The 12,870-nt window shown below is 71.8% G+C and overlaps 4 protein-coding genes across 4 annotated transcripts; 2 read left to right on the top strand and 2 right to left on the bottom strand.

Moving 5' to 3' along the window:
* Positions 1-491: 491 nt before the first annotated feature.
* LOC118244317 (zona pellucida sperm-binding protein 3-like) lies at positions 492-3,348 on the bottom strand. The gene is made up of 9 exons (XM_050711126.1): positions 3,306-3,348; positions 2,391-2,560; positions 1,890-2,002; positions 1,681-1,784; positions 1,426-1,597; positions 1,226-1,337; positions 980-1,148; positions 776-910; positions 492-703 (listed from the first exon to the last, which is right to left on the bottom strand). The coding sequence occupies exons 1-9, from the start codon at positions 3,346-3,348 to the stop codon at positions 492-494; spliced, it is 1,230 nt and encodes a 409-aa protein (XP_050567083.1).
* Positions 3,349-3,707: 359 nt separating this feature from the next.
* CBLIF (cobalamin binding intrinsic factor) lies at positions 3,708-5,661 on the top strand. Its single transcript, XM_035539204.1, has 8 exons — positions 3,708-3,789; positions 3,906-4,085; positions 4,244-4,387; positions 4,483-4,626; positions 4,703-5,043; positions 5,108-5,328; positions 5,401-5,519; positions 5,600-5,661. The coding sequence occupies exons 1-8, from the start codon at positions 3,708-3,710 to the stop codon at positions 5,659-5,661; spliced, it is 1,293 nt and encodes a 430-aa protein (XP_035395097.1).
* Positions 5,662-5,961: 300 nt separating this feature from the next.
* On the top strand, positions 5,962-7,460 carry MRPL16 (mitochondrial ribosomal protein L16). The gene is made up of 4 exons (XM_035539592.2): positions 5,962-6,088; positions 6,476-6,538; positions 6,627-6,775; positions 6,937-7,460. The coding sequence occupies exons 1-4, from the start codon at positions 6,046-6,048 to the stop codon at positions 7,420-7,422; spliced, it is 741 nt and encodes a 246-aa protein (XP_035395485.1). The 5' UTR covers positions 5,962-6,045; the 3' UTR covers positions 7,423-7,460.
* A 149-nt stretch (positions 7,461-7,609) lies between these two features.
* On the bottom strand, positions 7,610-12,005 carry STX3 (syntaxin 3). The gene is made up of 11 exons (XM_035539636.2): positions 11,976-12,005; positions 11,207-11,287; positions 11,028-11,127; positions 10,837-10,911; positions 10,682-10,749; positions 9,896-10,004; positions 9,696-9,769; positions 9,478-9,612; positions 9,108-9,218; positions 8,072-8,170; positions 7,610-7,965 (listed from the first exon to the last, which is right to left on the bottom strand). Exons 1-10 carry the CDS (start codon positions 12,003-12,005, stop codon positions 8,093-8,095), a joined length of 861 nt encoding a protein of 286 aa, XP_035395529.1. The 3' UTR covers positions 7,610-7,965; positions 8,072-8,092.
* Between the last annotated feature and the right edge of the window lie 865 nt (positions 12,006-12,870).

Below are 12,870 nucleotides of genomic sequence, written 5' to 3' on the forward strand. Positions count from 1 at the left end.
CTTTTGATCCTTCTCAGTGGCACCCTGCCAGGAGCAGAAGCCGAGGGCTCAGGTGTAGAGGAGCAAACAAAACCAATCACTAATTAAACATCCCGCATACCTCGACCCTCCCCTGCGGCCTTCACCTTGCTCCTTGCTGTTGAGCAACAGCATCCCACCGAGCCGCATCCCCTTACTGGGGACACAGCCCACCCCCACCACCTCCACGCTCACCCCCTTCCCCACCAGAAGCCCCATCTCTGCCCCCAGCACCCACGGGAGCACCCCCAGATAAGGGATGCCTCCACTGTGGGTGCATTTTTGGACAACACAGAGGAAAGCAAAGAAGGGTGCAAGCCCCCAGCACGGTGGGCAGCATGGGGTGTCCAACGGGACACTCGGGGGTACACGGGGGCACCAGGACAAGCCGCAGCCCCGGCACCCAGGGACGCACCCAAGACACCCCGCAGCGATCCAGCTTTGTTCCACCTTTATTGCCAAAGCAGGTGGGCTCACGCAGCAGCAGGGTCCACGGGAGGAACCTGGGCACCATCGGCTCCAGTGGGGGCCATGGCCACGGCGCGGGGCTCCCCCGGTGCCACCGCCTGGTGCTGGCTGCGGTAGCGCCGCACGGAGCAGTAGCAGCCCAGCGCACCCACGGCAGCGAGGATGGAGCCCATGGCCACCATGACCAGCGTGGTGGCAGGAACCGGGAGCGCTGGCCCTGCGGGGAGAAGCGAGGAGGTGAGGGGGCACAGGGGACCCCCGCGTCCCACGGCAGGCACCCCGCACTCACCTGAGTCCCTCTGGTCCCCACGCAGCACCGGGGCCGAGGGGCAGTGCGGCGGGGCTGTGCCAGGCTGCGGTGCCGTGGGCGAGCTGGGTGATGCCGAGAGCAACTGCAGGCGGAGGCTGGCTGCGCCCAGCAGTCCTGCAGGGAGACGCCGTGGGCAGTGCTGCGCTCACAGCACCAGCACCGTCCCGTGCTCCCAGCTCTTACCTGCTCCGCTGTCCCGCCGCCGCCGGGCCCTGCAGCCAGCTGGGGAGCCGCAGCAGGAGCAGTCGGCGCCGTCCAGGGAGCGCCAGGCGGCCGCCGTGCGGTCATAGGAGCAGGCCTTGCTGCCACCGGCCCCCGCCACCGCTGCCCGCAGGTGACAGCGGAGGAAGATCTGTGGGGACAGGCACCCTCCTGCCAGAACTGCCCCGCAGGGACCCCGCCGTCCATCCCTGCGCCCCCGGCACGCACCTGGGGGCTGGAGGCGTTGGGGAAGAGGAAGGTGTCCAGCTGGAAGCGCAGCGCGCCGCCCCTGCGCTGCGGGAGGAACCGCGAGCGGCCGAGCCGCCCATCCAGCAGGCACCTGGGGGGGGCACAGAGGGGAGAAGGTGGGCACAGCCGCCCCCAGCGTGGGACGCGGCGCTACGCACACCCCCTGTCCCCGCACTCACCCGCCGTCCCCGATGAGCTGGTACGTCACCTGCGACGCCGCGCCGGGGCTGGCCACGCACTCATCCACGAAGACTTGGAGGGGCAGGCGCATGTCGGCAGCCACCGATGCCTGGATGTTGATCAGCTCGCCCAGCAGGAAGGTGGGCAGGGGCAGGCGGGAGGACCAGGACCCTGGGGACAGGCGGCCGTGGGTGCCTGGTGCCACCCCCTGCCGCAGGGTCCCAGCGAGCGGGTCACGGGGCTGCAGCACTCACGGTCATACGCGTCCAGGGCGAAGCGCAGGCGTCTCCGGTGGGTGACGGTGGAGCCGAAGGGGACCCAGGTGGGCTGCACAGCCCCCGAGGAAGCGCTGCCCCTCCTGCAGCAAGGCAGCACCCTGCAGCGAGGCAGCCCTCCCTGCTGGGACGGGCGGCACACCGGGACCAGGGGTCCCGGGGCACGGCACGCAGGGCACTGTGCTCACCTGGGGTAGCGGCACTCCACGGGGAGGGAGAAGGGAGCGGGGTGAGCCACGGGCCCCGCAGCCAGCGGGCGGTAGTGGAGGACGTTGCTGTAGCGGACGGTGTCTGGGAGGAGCTGCGGCAACCACGAGACACAGGGCCAGAGGTGTCACCCGGCTCAGAGCAGTGTCCCCTCCCTGCTCCCAGCACCCATTTTGGGGGGGGACCAGGAGCCAGATTTGTGCTGGGGCTGACCCAGGAAAGCTTTACCTGCTCCTCTGCACCCACCCAAAATCCCAACTGGTGCTTCCACCCAGGCACAAGTGCCCCAACCCTCCAGGCTCTGCTGGGATCCGCCCCTCGGGGAGCTCACCTGCAGGTCGAGGAGCCAACGTGCCCGCCTGGCGTGACTCCCGTCCCGCAGGGCAGGGGGGACGCCCGGCTCCCAGCCCTCCCGTGGGGGCACACTTCCCTCCAAACACCTCCACCAGGGACACGTGCTGGCACCATCCCCGTCCCCTCACCTGCAGGATGGTTCCACAGGCCGTGAGGGGGTGCTCCAGGCGGTACCTGCCCCCGTCAGCACCGGTCACACCGCAGCCGGAGCCCAGCCACAGCTCCCTGATGGCTCCGGTCCCCAGCAGCCCGGCTGGCACCGCCACCGAGAGCCGCCCACTGCCACAACGCACCTGGACTGGGATGGGACGGGGAATTAGCCAGGGGGGGACCCAGCCAGGTGGTGCCTTAGCACAGAGGGACCAGGAGACCCCCCCCCATTTACAGCCAGAGGGGGGCAGAGAAGGGATCCCTGCAGAGCTGTGATGGTCCTGAGGGAGCAGCCCTTAACGCAAACCCACCCTGCAGGGTGAGAAAAACACAAGGTGGGGCACAGCCACCATGCCCGGGGGCACCCCCTCGCCTCTTACCCAGGGCATCCCATGCCCTGGCCCACGCCCTGGCTGTGGTCACAAGGAGGAGCGTGAGCCACCCCTGAGCCTTCATCACAGCAGAGGAGATGGAGGGTGAGCAGGGGTGGGCCCGCTGGGGGCTTTTACACCTGGCCCGAGGCCGGCTGCCCCAATGGGAGGGCGGGCGGTCCCGGCCGCCCCCTGCGCCCAGCTGCGCCCCATCACTGCTGGGCTGCCCTCATCTGGCCCCACTCCTTCCCCTGTCCCTGCTCCCCGTCCTCCCTCTGGTCCCGTCCCCGTCCCCGTCCCCGTCCCCGTCCCGGTCCCTGCGTGGCAACGCACAAGGGAGGCAGTGACAGCCCGGTGGGGCAAAGCACCCCATCCCCAGCACCGACATCTCCACGGCTCGGACCCCTGCTAGGGGACACCCGAGAGGGGTTGGTGACCCCACCATGTCCTCGGTGGCTCCTCAGCAACACCGGGCCACGTCCCAGCTTTTCTCCCTGGCAGCAGAGGGTGATCTGCACGCACTAGAAGGGTCATTTTGGGGCCAGTTCGGGGGGCGGAGGGTCATGGCACGGACATACCAGGTGGGGCTGGTACCAGGCACGGTCTCGGTCTCAGTGCCAGGCACAGTGTCGGTGCCAGGCGCGGTCCCAGCGCCAGCTGGGCTCAGCCCAAACCTGTTCAGCTGGTCCCAGCCCCGTTCAGCCCAGCCCAGCCCCATCCTGCTGCACCACAGGCCAGCTGGTATCCTTGGAGCACCCTTGGGTGCCTGTGCCAAGCACGTAGATAAGCCACTAGGTGCTTGGTGGTGCCAGGACAGCAGGAGGGCACAAAAGCTCACCCCGTCTCTGCTGGAGACAGCTTAAAAGAGAGAGGACACGGCGAGGGACAGGCACAGCGCGGACTGCTGGCCCTGAGGACGGGAGGATGCTCAGCGCAGCTCTCAGCATCGGGGTGCTGCTGGCCCTGCTGGGCAGCGGGGCGGCAGGCACAGCTCCCCAGGGCTGTGGTGAGTGCCAGCCCTCCCGCGGGGACACTGGCGGAGGGACCGGGGGCAAAGCCCGTCAGGGAGGGCGCGGGGTCTCTGGCAACGTCCCAGCGAGCGCCCGCTCCCTCTCGCCCCAGACATCCCGCCCCAGGAGCTCACCCGGATGCTGCAGATCCTGGAGAGATCGGTAGCAGAGTCCGAGATCCCGAACCCCAGCGTGCTGCTGGCCTTCAACCTGGCCGGAGCCACCGGCAGCAATGCCCGGCAGCACCTGCTCAAGCAGATCGAGGAGGACGCGGTGAAGAGAGCAGAGAAAGGTAGGGGGGTGCCTCGGGGGGCACCCCTGCACCCTGTCACCCCTGCTGGCACTGTGGGGCTGGCTGTCTCCCCGCTGCCAGTGGCAGCTCGGCCCCACTGGGGTCAGGGTCCCTGCTCCAGGCACCCCGCACGCCCCAACTGCTTTCTGTCCCCACAGACATGTCCTCAGGACAAGTGGCCCTGTACACCCTCGCCCTCCTCTCCTCCTGCCACAATCCCCAGCACGTCGAGTCACAGGGGCACAGCGTCAACCTGCTCCAAGCCCTGGAGCAGAAAACGCACAAGGAGGTGGCCAGACTGGGTACGGGGGCTGAGGGGGGTACAGGGCGGCGCAGGGACCCCACTCCCCACCGCACACCGCCCCTCCGCGGGCTCACGGCACCCCACTGCTTGCAGAGGAGTATGGTGTCCCGCTGACCACCCTGTACAGCGTGGGCCTGGACGTGCTGGCGCTGTGCTTGACGAGTACGGGTGACTACAAACAGGATGCCATCGTCCTGGCCAAGCAGCTGCTGAACCCCGAAAGCCAGATCGACGTGGGTAAGGGTCCCCCCCAGCCCCGTGCTCCCGGTGGCTCTGCCCCTGCCAAGCAGGCGGTGACACCGGGACCACGCAGACACCCAGGCTGTGATGGCGCTGGCGCTGGAGTGCGTGTACGACCGGACACAGCTCCATGACACACAAGACCTGCTACAAGAGGCGTTGAAAGAGGTGGCCAACAGCTTCCTCGACAAGCAGGCAGAAGGGAACGGCGTGATTGGGAACATCTACAGCACGTCGCTGGCCATGCAGGTGCTGGAAACTGCCAGCAAGTTCTACGCCCCACGGGAGTGGGACTGTGCCCAGGCTTTCTCTGCTGTCTACAGCCACCAGCTGCAGCAGCCCATGGCTGTTGCCCAAGCGCTGCCGGCCCTGGTGCACAGACCCTACCTCGACGCTGCCAGCCTAGACTGCAGCGTCGTCGCGGTCACCATCCCGCAGCTGACCCTGACCCCAAGCCAGGCCATGACGGCTCAGGAAGGTACCGGCCACCCCTAGCCCCGCGGGGCGATGCTGTGGCCCTGCCGCAGCTCCCAGCCCACCCCTCTGCCCCCCAGGGCCCCCGATCACGGTGCACTACTCCGTCAGCAACGACCTGAAGGGAAAGCCCTTCGACATCTCCACCACCGTGAGCGTCCCGGCCGGCTCCACGCTGCTGGCTGTGCTGCAGGCAGCGGAGGAGGCCGAGCCCAATGAATTCAGGTGAGCGGCGGGGGCGGCGGGCACTGCTGCCACCACCCCGGCCCCGATCCCACCACCCGGCCTCGCCCGCAGCTTCAAGACGAAGCCGACGTCCTGGGGCCCCATGGTGGTGTCCATCCACGGGCTGGCGGGCAGCGATGCCGACAGGACCTTCTGGCAGTTCTTCAGCGGCGCCGACGCGCTGCAGGAAGGTGGGCAGCGGCCGGGGGGCTCGGCGGGGCTGTTCTGGGGGAGCCCGGCAGCCTGGCCTCACGCCCGTACCCCCCCGCAGGGGTCGGCGTGTACAAGCCGCAGGACGGGGAGCACATCCGCGCCGTCTTCAGCACCTACTGATGCCGCCGAGGGGCACCGCAGCGTCAATAAAGAGCCATTTGCAGCACAGCCCTCTCCGCGTCCCCTTACGGCCGTGCCTCGCGGCCCCTCTCGCCTCGGACGGGGCAGCGGGACGGGGACGGGCCCCTGGGGGAGCGCAGCGTGGGGGGAGGCCGTGCCGGGAGCCCTGCCCGGCGCCCTGCGGGCTCGGCGGCCGCACCGGGGCGGCTGCGGGGGGGGGAGGGGGGAGGGGGAGGGGAACCGAGCGCTCCCGGAACCCAAGTTCCGCGGCGCGGTTCCCGGGTGCGCCGAGCAGGGAAAGGGGACGGACCGGCGGAAGTGCGCCCCGCCGGGCGGCCCGGGGGGAAGGACCCGGATGGCGGCGCCCTGAGGGCACTTCCGGCCATGGGGTGGTGGCGGCTGGCGCGGCCGGCGGCGGCCGGCGGAGGTCGGGGGGGAACCGGGAGGGGGCGGGGGGGACCGGGGGGAGGCTGGAAGGGACCGGGGGGGACCGGAGGGGGACCAGGGGGGAGGCTGGAAGGGACCGGGGGGACCGGGAGGGACCGGAGGGGGACCAGGGGGGAGGCTGGGGGGGACCGAGAGGGACCGGGGGGATGGGGGGGAACCCCGAGGGGGCGGGGGGGGCCGGGAGGGACCGGGGGGGGCCGGGGAGGAAGCAGGAGGGAGCCGGGGGGACCGGAGGGGGCCGGGAGGGGGGACCGGGGGGACCGGGGGAGGCTGTGGGGGGCCGGGGGGGGCATTCCCGGGACTGCCGGGACGCGCGGCCCCCCCCCCGGTGCCCCCGGTGCCCGCCCTGACCCCGCTGTGCGCGCAGGTGCCGGCGGCGCCGCTCCCCGTGCGGGCCTCAGGAGCTGGGCGATGCCCCCCGACTACAGCGGTAAGGGCAGGCGGGGGGCGGGGGGCGGCGGCGGGGCCCGGTGCCCGGTGCCGGCCCGGGCGTAGCGGTGAGCCCCGTGTCCCGGCAGGCGTGACGTTCCCCGAGAGGACGAAGCTGAAGTTCATGGAGAAGGTGCCGGCCGTGCCCAAAGTGCAGCGGGAGCCGCGGCGGCTGCGTGACATCCGCGGGCCCTCGCGGGACGCCACCGAGCTGACGCAGGGGCAGTACGGGATCCTGGTGAGCGGGACGGAAGGCTGGGGCAGTCCCCGCGTCCCCACGGGGCCGGCAGCCAGGGGACGGCGGCGTGAGACCGCTGCCCCCCGAAGCAGGGGGAAGGCGGGGGGCACCGGCACGACCCGGCCCCCGGCGGCTGCCCCTCAGCCCGTGCCCTCCCGCAGGCGCTGGGGGGCGGCTACCTGCACTGGGGGCACTTCGAGATGATCCGGCTGACCATCGGGCGCTGCATGGACCCCAAGACCATGTTCGCCGTCTGGCGCGTGCCGGCCCCCCACAAGGCGGTGACGCGGAAGAGCCTGGGCCACCGCATGGGGGGCGGCAAGGGCCCCATCGACCACTACGTGACGGCGGTGAAGAGCGGGCGGCTGGTGGTGGAGGTGGGCGGGCGCTGCGAGTTTGAGGAGGTGAAGCCCTTCCTCACGCAGGTGGCCAGGAAGCTGCCCTTCCCCGCCGTCCCCGTCAGCCGCGACAGCCTGCAGCAGATGCGGCGGGAGGAGGAGGAGAGGAGGCTCAACAACCAGAACCCCTGGACCTTCGAGCGCGTCGTCACCGCCAACATGCTGGGCATGCGCAAGTACCTCAGCCCCCGCGACCTGGAGCTGAAGGGACGCTACTGGGGCAAATACTTCCTGAAGCACAGGGTGTAGGCAGCGGGCAGGGCCGGGAATAAACCCTTCTTTGAGAACGTGCGTCTGCCGCTATGGTTTCTGGAGGCGCAGACGTGGGGATGGGACACCGGGAGGTGACCGATGCATCTCCCCCAGACAGCGCCCCGGGGCAGAGCGTGGGTGATCTCTTTATTCAGAAGGAGGGGCCCGGCGCGGGTGCGGCACGTCTGGAGAGTGGCGACACGGAGGGATCGCCGCAGGCGAGCTCCAAGCGAGAGGAGAGCCTCCTCCTCCGACACCGGGCGAGGCTGAGCCCTCCGTGCGCTGCCCCGGGGAGGAGCACGGCTCCTCCGGCCGCTCCGTGCCGGTGAGGAGGGAGCTGCTCTGCGCAGGACCCCGGATCGAGGGCAGGAAGCAGGGGGGGGCTTTGGGGCACGCGCTCGGCGGCGGGAGGGAGCGGGAGCAGGGCAGGCGACCTGCGCTCCTCCGGGCTGCAGCGGAACGACGTCCTTGGGGCTTGGCAGGCGGGTCCCGGGGCTGGAGCCGCGGGCAGGATCATCCGGGCAGGAGGGGGAAGGCCACCTGCCAAGGGGGAGCAGGGGAGGTGGCCGCCCCTATCCCTCCGCGGCGTCCCCGCCCGGGGAGGGGTGTCACCGCCACCCCCCCGGCCCCGCGGGCGCCCCGTCACCTGCAGGCAGCGGTCGGGGCCTCAGGCGAAGATGCTCCCGATGCTGGCAGCCAAGATGACAGCGAGGATAACGCAGCAGATCATGATCATGATCTTCTTCTGCGTGGGGAGAGAGCGGCGGTGAGGCTGGGACGCGAGCGGCACGGGGCGGGGGGCGAGGGATGGGCTGGGAAGGCAGCGGGGCAGGTGGGAGCGGTGCTGGTGTCCCCGGGAGGGGCGGCCACGCGCCAGCGCGGGGAAGGGGACGTGTCCCCGCGTCGGCCGCTGTCACTGCTCGTTCCTCTGGGGCCCCTCGCTCCCGCTGCCAAGAGGCAGGTTGGCAGGAGGTGGTTTACCAGCACCGGCAAAGGGAATCGTCGAGCCCTGGCCCCTTCCCCCGGGGGACACGGGGATGGTCCAGGGGAAGACGGGTGGTCCGGGGGGAGCGGGGACGGCCCGGGGGTAGCGCTCCAGCGGCGGCAGAGGGAGGAGGTCGAGGGGGCAGGCGTGGGTCCAGGAGCAACGCGGAGAGGAGGGAGCGGAGCCGGGAGGGTCCGCGGGGAGACGTCAGCGCTGGGACGGTTGGGAGCGTCTAGAGGAGGGGAAGGGGGAGGCGTCAGCTCCGAGACAGAGGCACGGGGGCGAGGGGCTGCGGAGCCAAGCGCAGAGACGAAACCCAGCCCCCGAGCACCGCAGGGCCCCAGCATCGCAGACCCGAGCACCTGGCAGGGCCCGGTGACCCAGCCCCAGAGGCAGCAGCGGGAACCGAAGCACCGCAGAGGCACAGCCCGGCACGGGGGCGCAGAGCCCCCCGCCGACACCGGAGCAGCGAGAGCCCCCCGGCTCTGCCTGCCCCCGGCTACTTACGGGCGGCAGCACCGGCCCGGGGGCTACTTCTTGTTCAGCCCCACCGCGAGTCCGATGACGAGGGCAACTGTCCCCAGCGAGACCACCACAAAGGGGTGCAGGGGGACGTAGCGGGTGCCCTGGGGATGCTGGGGGCTGCCGGGGGTGGGTGGGGACACTGGGGGGCGCCGGGGCCGTCGCTCTGTCTCACCCTCCTGGCCTCGCTTTGGTACTTCACGGCCTTTTTGGTGTCGGCCACGGCGCGCTCCACGAAGCCCACGGACTGGTCCATGTTGTTCTCTATGCGGTCAATCATGGCTCCCTACGGGGCGGGGGGGCAGCGGAAGGAAGGGGGGGAAGCACGCGGCGGCTCCTCGCATTGCTGGGGGGGCACAGGACGCGCTCCCAGGGGGAGGGGGATGCTGCGCTGCGGGGCGCCCCCTCCCCGGGGACTCACGCAGGGGTCCTTGTGTCCCCATCCTGTCCCGTGCCCAGGTCCCCGTCCCCGTCCTGTCCCGCCCGTGGGTCCCTGCCCGTCCCCCCCCCCCCCAGGCCGTCCCCCGCCCGTCCCAGCGCCGTGCCTGGTTCTCCACCAGCATGGCGATGTCGACGAACATGTCGTGCAGCTCCTTGATGCTGCTCTCCAGCCGCACGATGTCCTTGTGCCGCCCCTCGATCTCGCTCAGCGCCTGCTTCGAGATCTGCGAGTCCACGATCTGCAGGGGGGTTCGGGGGGGGGGGGTCAGCGGGGGCGGGCCGGGCCCCCAGCCCCCCGTGCCCCCCGTGCCCCCGGGCTCACCCCCGCGGTGAAGATGGCGGGGTTCCCGCTCTCCAGCATCTCCTCCAGCTCCTCGTCCGTCGTGTTCTTGCCGGCTGCGCGGGGTCAGGGCCACCACAGGCTCCGCCCACGCCACCAAAAGGGGGCGGGGCGTGTGGGATAGGCCCCGCCCAGTTTTTTTGGGGGGGAGCGGGGCCTGTGGCGGGGGAGGGGGCACGCACTGATCTCCAGCTGGCGCTGGATCCGGCCCTTGCTGCGCTCCCGGAAATCGACCTGCGCCTCGTTGTACTTGGTCATCACGTCGACGAATTTCCGAGACAGGACCGAGTGCTGGGGACGGGACGTCGGGGTGGGGACGTCGGGACGGGGACACCGCGGGCATGGCGTGTCCCACCCCAGGGGACGGGAATGGGGACACTGGGAGGGGGGCGTGGAGATGGGGACGCCTCGGGCACGGTGCCTCCCAGCCTCAGGGGGCAGGAACAAGAATTAGGGACAGGGATGGGGACGTTGGGATGGGGACGCTGGAATAGGGACACTCCAGGTGTGGCCAGGACCAAGAGTTCAGGATGGGGACGTTGGAATGGGGACATTGGGATGGGTAGAGCCTGGGCACGGCATGTCCCACCCCAGGGAACGCGACTGAATGCTGGGGACGGGTACGGGGACATCGGGATGGGAACGTTGGGATGGGGACGCCCTGGGCATGGCATGTCCCAGCCTCAGGGGGCAGGACCAAGAGCTGGGAATGGGGACACCGGGACGGGGAAATCGGGACGGGGACACCCTGGCCACGGCACGTCCCAGCCACGGGGGACAGGACCATGGACAGGGGCACGAGGCTGGGGACACCCATGGGCACCAGGGACAGGAATGAGACGCGGATCCGGGGACACCCAGGCAAAGCATGTCCCCAGCCCCCGGGGGACAGGAATGAGAGGTGGGTCCGGTGACTGGGGGGTGACGTCCCACCCCCGGGGGACAGGGACGGTGCCGCCGGGCCTCACCTGGGACTTGCGTATGCGCAGGTCGGCGGAGGAGCGCTCCTCGTCTTGCTCGATGTTCCTCTCCATGCCTGCCAGCAGCGAGACCCCCCCCCACACCCGTCAGGGCACCGTGCGCCCCCCCGGGGGACGCCCGGGCCGGGGACGTGGCCGCTCACTCTTCAGCTTGTTCCGCACGCTGTTGGCCATCTTCTTGATGTCGGCCGTGAGCTGCTCCAGCTCGTCTTTGGTCTCTGCGGGGACAGCAGGCCCTGAGCCGCCAGGGAGAGGGCACAGGGAGGGCCCCCCCCGGCCCTGTTTGGGGGTTTGGGGGGGGGGACGCACACACGCATGGGGCCCCCACACTCACTCTGCTCAGGGATGGGGGCCGAGAGGATGACGCTGTAGAGCTTCTTGGCCTCCTCCACGTTCTCCGAGATCTTGTCGATGTTCTGCCGGGTCTCCTCGATCTGGGGGGGTGAAGAGGGGGGTGTCAGGAGGCAGCCCCCCCCCCCAAGGCCTCCTCACGCCGCCCCCGCCGCCCCGCACCTCGGCGAAGAACTCGTCCATGAAAGCCGTGTTGTCGACGGCGATCTCCAGCTCGTCGGCATCGTCCTCCGCATCCTGCTTCTGCGGGGGGCGCCGGGGGGGCGCTCAGGGGACCCCGGGGACACCCCGAGGCGGGTCGGGGACGCGGGGAGGGGACACGGGGGACCCCGAGCAGCGAGGGGAGAGGAGGGGGGGCGGCCGGGTGCCATCTGTGCATGGCAGAGCGGGGCTCACATCTGGCCGGGGGGAATTAACGGCTTGCTGGGCTGGGGCACGGCGAGGGGACGGGGACGTGGATGGGGACGGGGCGCCCCGGTACGGGGCTCTACGGCCCCGGCCTCCACCGGGGGCTCCCCGAGGAGGCCTTCTCGCCCCCCCGGCGCTGTCCCCGCTGGGGTAAAAATAACGTTAATCCCCCCCGCGCCCTCCCCAGCCCCTGATCCCGGGCGCTGGCTCCGTAATCCCCGCTAAATCCCGGCCCCACGGGGGGGGGGGGGGGGGGGGCTGCGCGCCGTGGGGCGGGGCGGCGCCCCCAGACCCCCGACACGGACGGAGCGTGGGCCGTGGGACCCCACGCGCGCCCCGCACCCGCTCGGGAACCGGGGGGCTCAGCCCCACGCACCCCCCCCCCTCTCCCCCCCTGCGCCCCGCCGTGGGGGCAGCGCGCGCCGGCCGGGGGACGCCCCCCCGCCCCCCGTTCCCCCCCCCCCCGCGCGTCGCCCCGCGCCCCACGCGTGTCCCCCCGGCACGTCCCCGCGGGGTCGCCCACCGCCCGCAGCTGCTCCAGCCGGTCCTTCATGGTGCCCGCCTGCCGCCGCCCCGCATCGGCCCCGCCGCCCCCCGGCCCCGGCCCCGCGCTAATCCCCGCTGACGGGCACGGCGGCGGCGCCCGGGGCAGGGACGAGGCGGAGCCGCCCCCACCCGCGCCCGGGGGGTGGCCCCGCGACGTGGCGCGGGCACGCGGGGGGGAAGCCAGGGCGCCGGGACCGAGGGGGGCCGGCAGTCCACGGGGGGGGGGGGGGACACACGGCTGGGGACCGGGACGCGGCTGGGGGGACACGTCCAGGGGGCACGGCTGGGGACGGGGGCACGTCCAGGGGTCGGGGACGCGGCTGCGTATGGGGACATCGTCCAGGGGGTGCGGCTGGGGGTCACTGGTCCGCAGCAGTGACACCAGTGGGGGACACGGCTGTGGGTGAGGGACACGTCCAGGGGACGTGGCTGGGGCAGGGGACACGTCCAGGGGACGGCGACACGCCCAGGGGATGGGGCCATGGCTGCGGATGGGGACACGCCGAGGGGACGCGGCTGGGGACCGGGACACGGCGGGGGGGCGCTGGTGGGCAGGGGTGACACCAGTGGGGGACACGTCCAGGGCACACGTCCAGGGGACGCAGCTGGGGGGGACACGCCCAGGGGATGGGGCCATGGCTGCGGATGGGGACACGTCGAGGGGACGCGGCTGGGGACCGGGACGCGGCGGGGGGGCGCTGGTGGGCAGGGGTGACACCAGTGGGGGACACGGCTGTGGGTGGGGGACACGTCCAGGGGCCGGGGCTGTGCGGCCAGAGCTGGGCTGCGGGGCGGGGATGGGGTCACGGCGGGGAGAGCGTGGCCGGGCAGGGGGCGCGGCGGGGGCAGCAGCAGCGCGGGGGTGCCCCCGG

Source organism: Cygnus atratus, chromosome 5, assembly GCF_013377495.2.
Source record: "Cygnus atratus isolate AKBS03 ecotype Queensland, Australia chromosome 5, CAtr_DNAZoo_HiC_assembly, whole genome shotgun sequence".
Taxonomy (NCBI): Eukaryota; Metazoa; Chordata; class Aves; order Anseriformes; family Anatidae; genus Cygnus; species Cygnus atratus.

Excerpts from the sequence above, each read along its gene's own strand:
- MRPL16 (XM_035539592.2), top strand. The coding sequence starts at position 6,046 with ATGGGGTGGTGGCGGCTGGCGCGGCCGGCGGCGGCCGGCGGAG. Across the intron at positions 6,089-6,475 it reads GCCGGCGGCGGCCGGCGGAG|GTGCCGGCGGCGCCGCTCCC; the intron begins GTCGGGGGGGAA and ends CTGTGCGCGCAG. Across the intron at positions 6,776-6,936 it reads AGGGGCAGTACGGGATCCTG|GCGCTGGGGGGCGGCTACCT; the intron begins GTGAGCGGGACG and ends GCCCTCCCGCAG.
- STX3 (XM_035539636.2), bottom strand. The coding sequence starts at position 12,005 with ATGAAGGACCGGCTGGAGCAGCTGCGGGCG. Across the intron at positions 11,128-11,206 it reads TGGACGAGTTCTTCGCCGAG|ATCGAGGAGACCCGGCAGAA; the intron begins GTGCGGGGCGGC and ends TCACCCCCCCAG. Across the intron at positions 9,219-9,477 it reads CCATGCTGGTGGAGAACCAG|GGAGCCATGATTGACCGCAT; the intron begins GCACGGCGCTGG and ends CCCGCCCCGTAG.
- CBLIF (XM_035539204.1), top strand. The coding sequence starts at position 3,708 with ATGCTCAGCGCAGCTCTCAGCATCGGGGTGCTGCTGGCCCTGCTGGGC. Across the intron at positions 4,388-4,482 it reads CAAGGAGGTGGCCAGACTGG|AGGAGTATGGTGTCCCGCTG; the intron begins GTACGGGGGCTG and ends CACTGCTTGCAG. Across the intron at positions 5,329-5,400 it reads GCCGAGCCCAATGAATTCAG|CTTCAAGACGAAGCCGACGT; the intron begins GTGAGCGGCGGG and ends CCTCGCCCGCAG.
- LOC118244317 (XM_050711126.1), bottom strand. The coding sequence starts at position 3,348 with ATGACCCTCCGCCCCCCGAACTGGCCCCAAAATGACCCTTCTA. Across the intron at positions 2,561-3,305 it reads GCCCCAAAATGACCCTTCTA|TCCAGGTGCGTTGTGGCAGT; the intron begins GTGCGTGCAGAT and ends GTCCCATCCCAG. Across the intron at positions 1,785-1,889 it reads GTGGAGTGCCGCTACCCCAG|GAGGGGCAGCGCTTCCTCGG; the intron begins GTGAGCACAGTG and ends GCCTTGCTGCAG.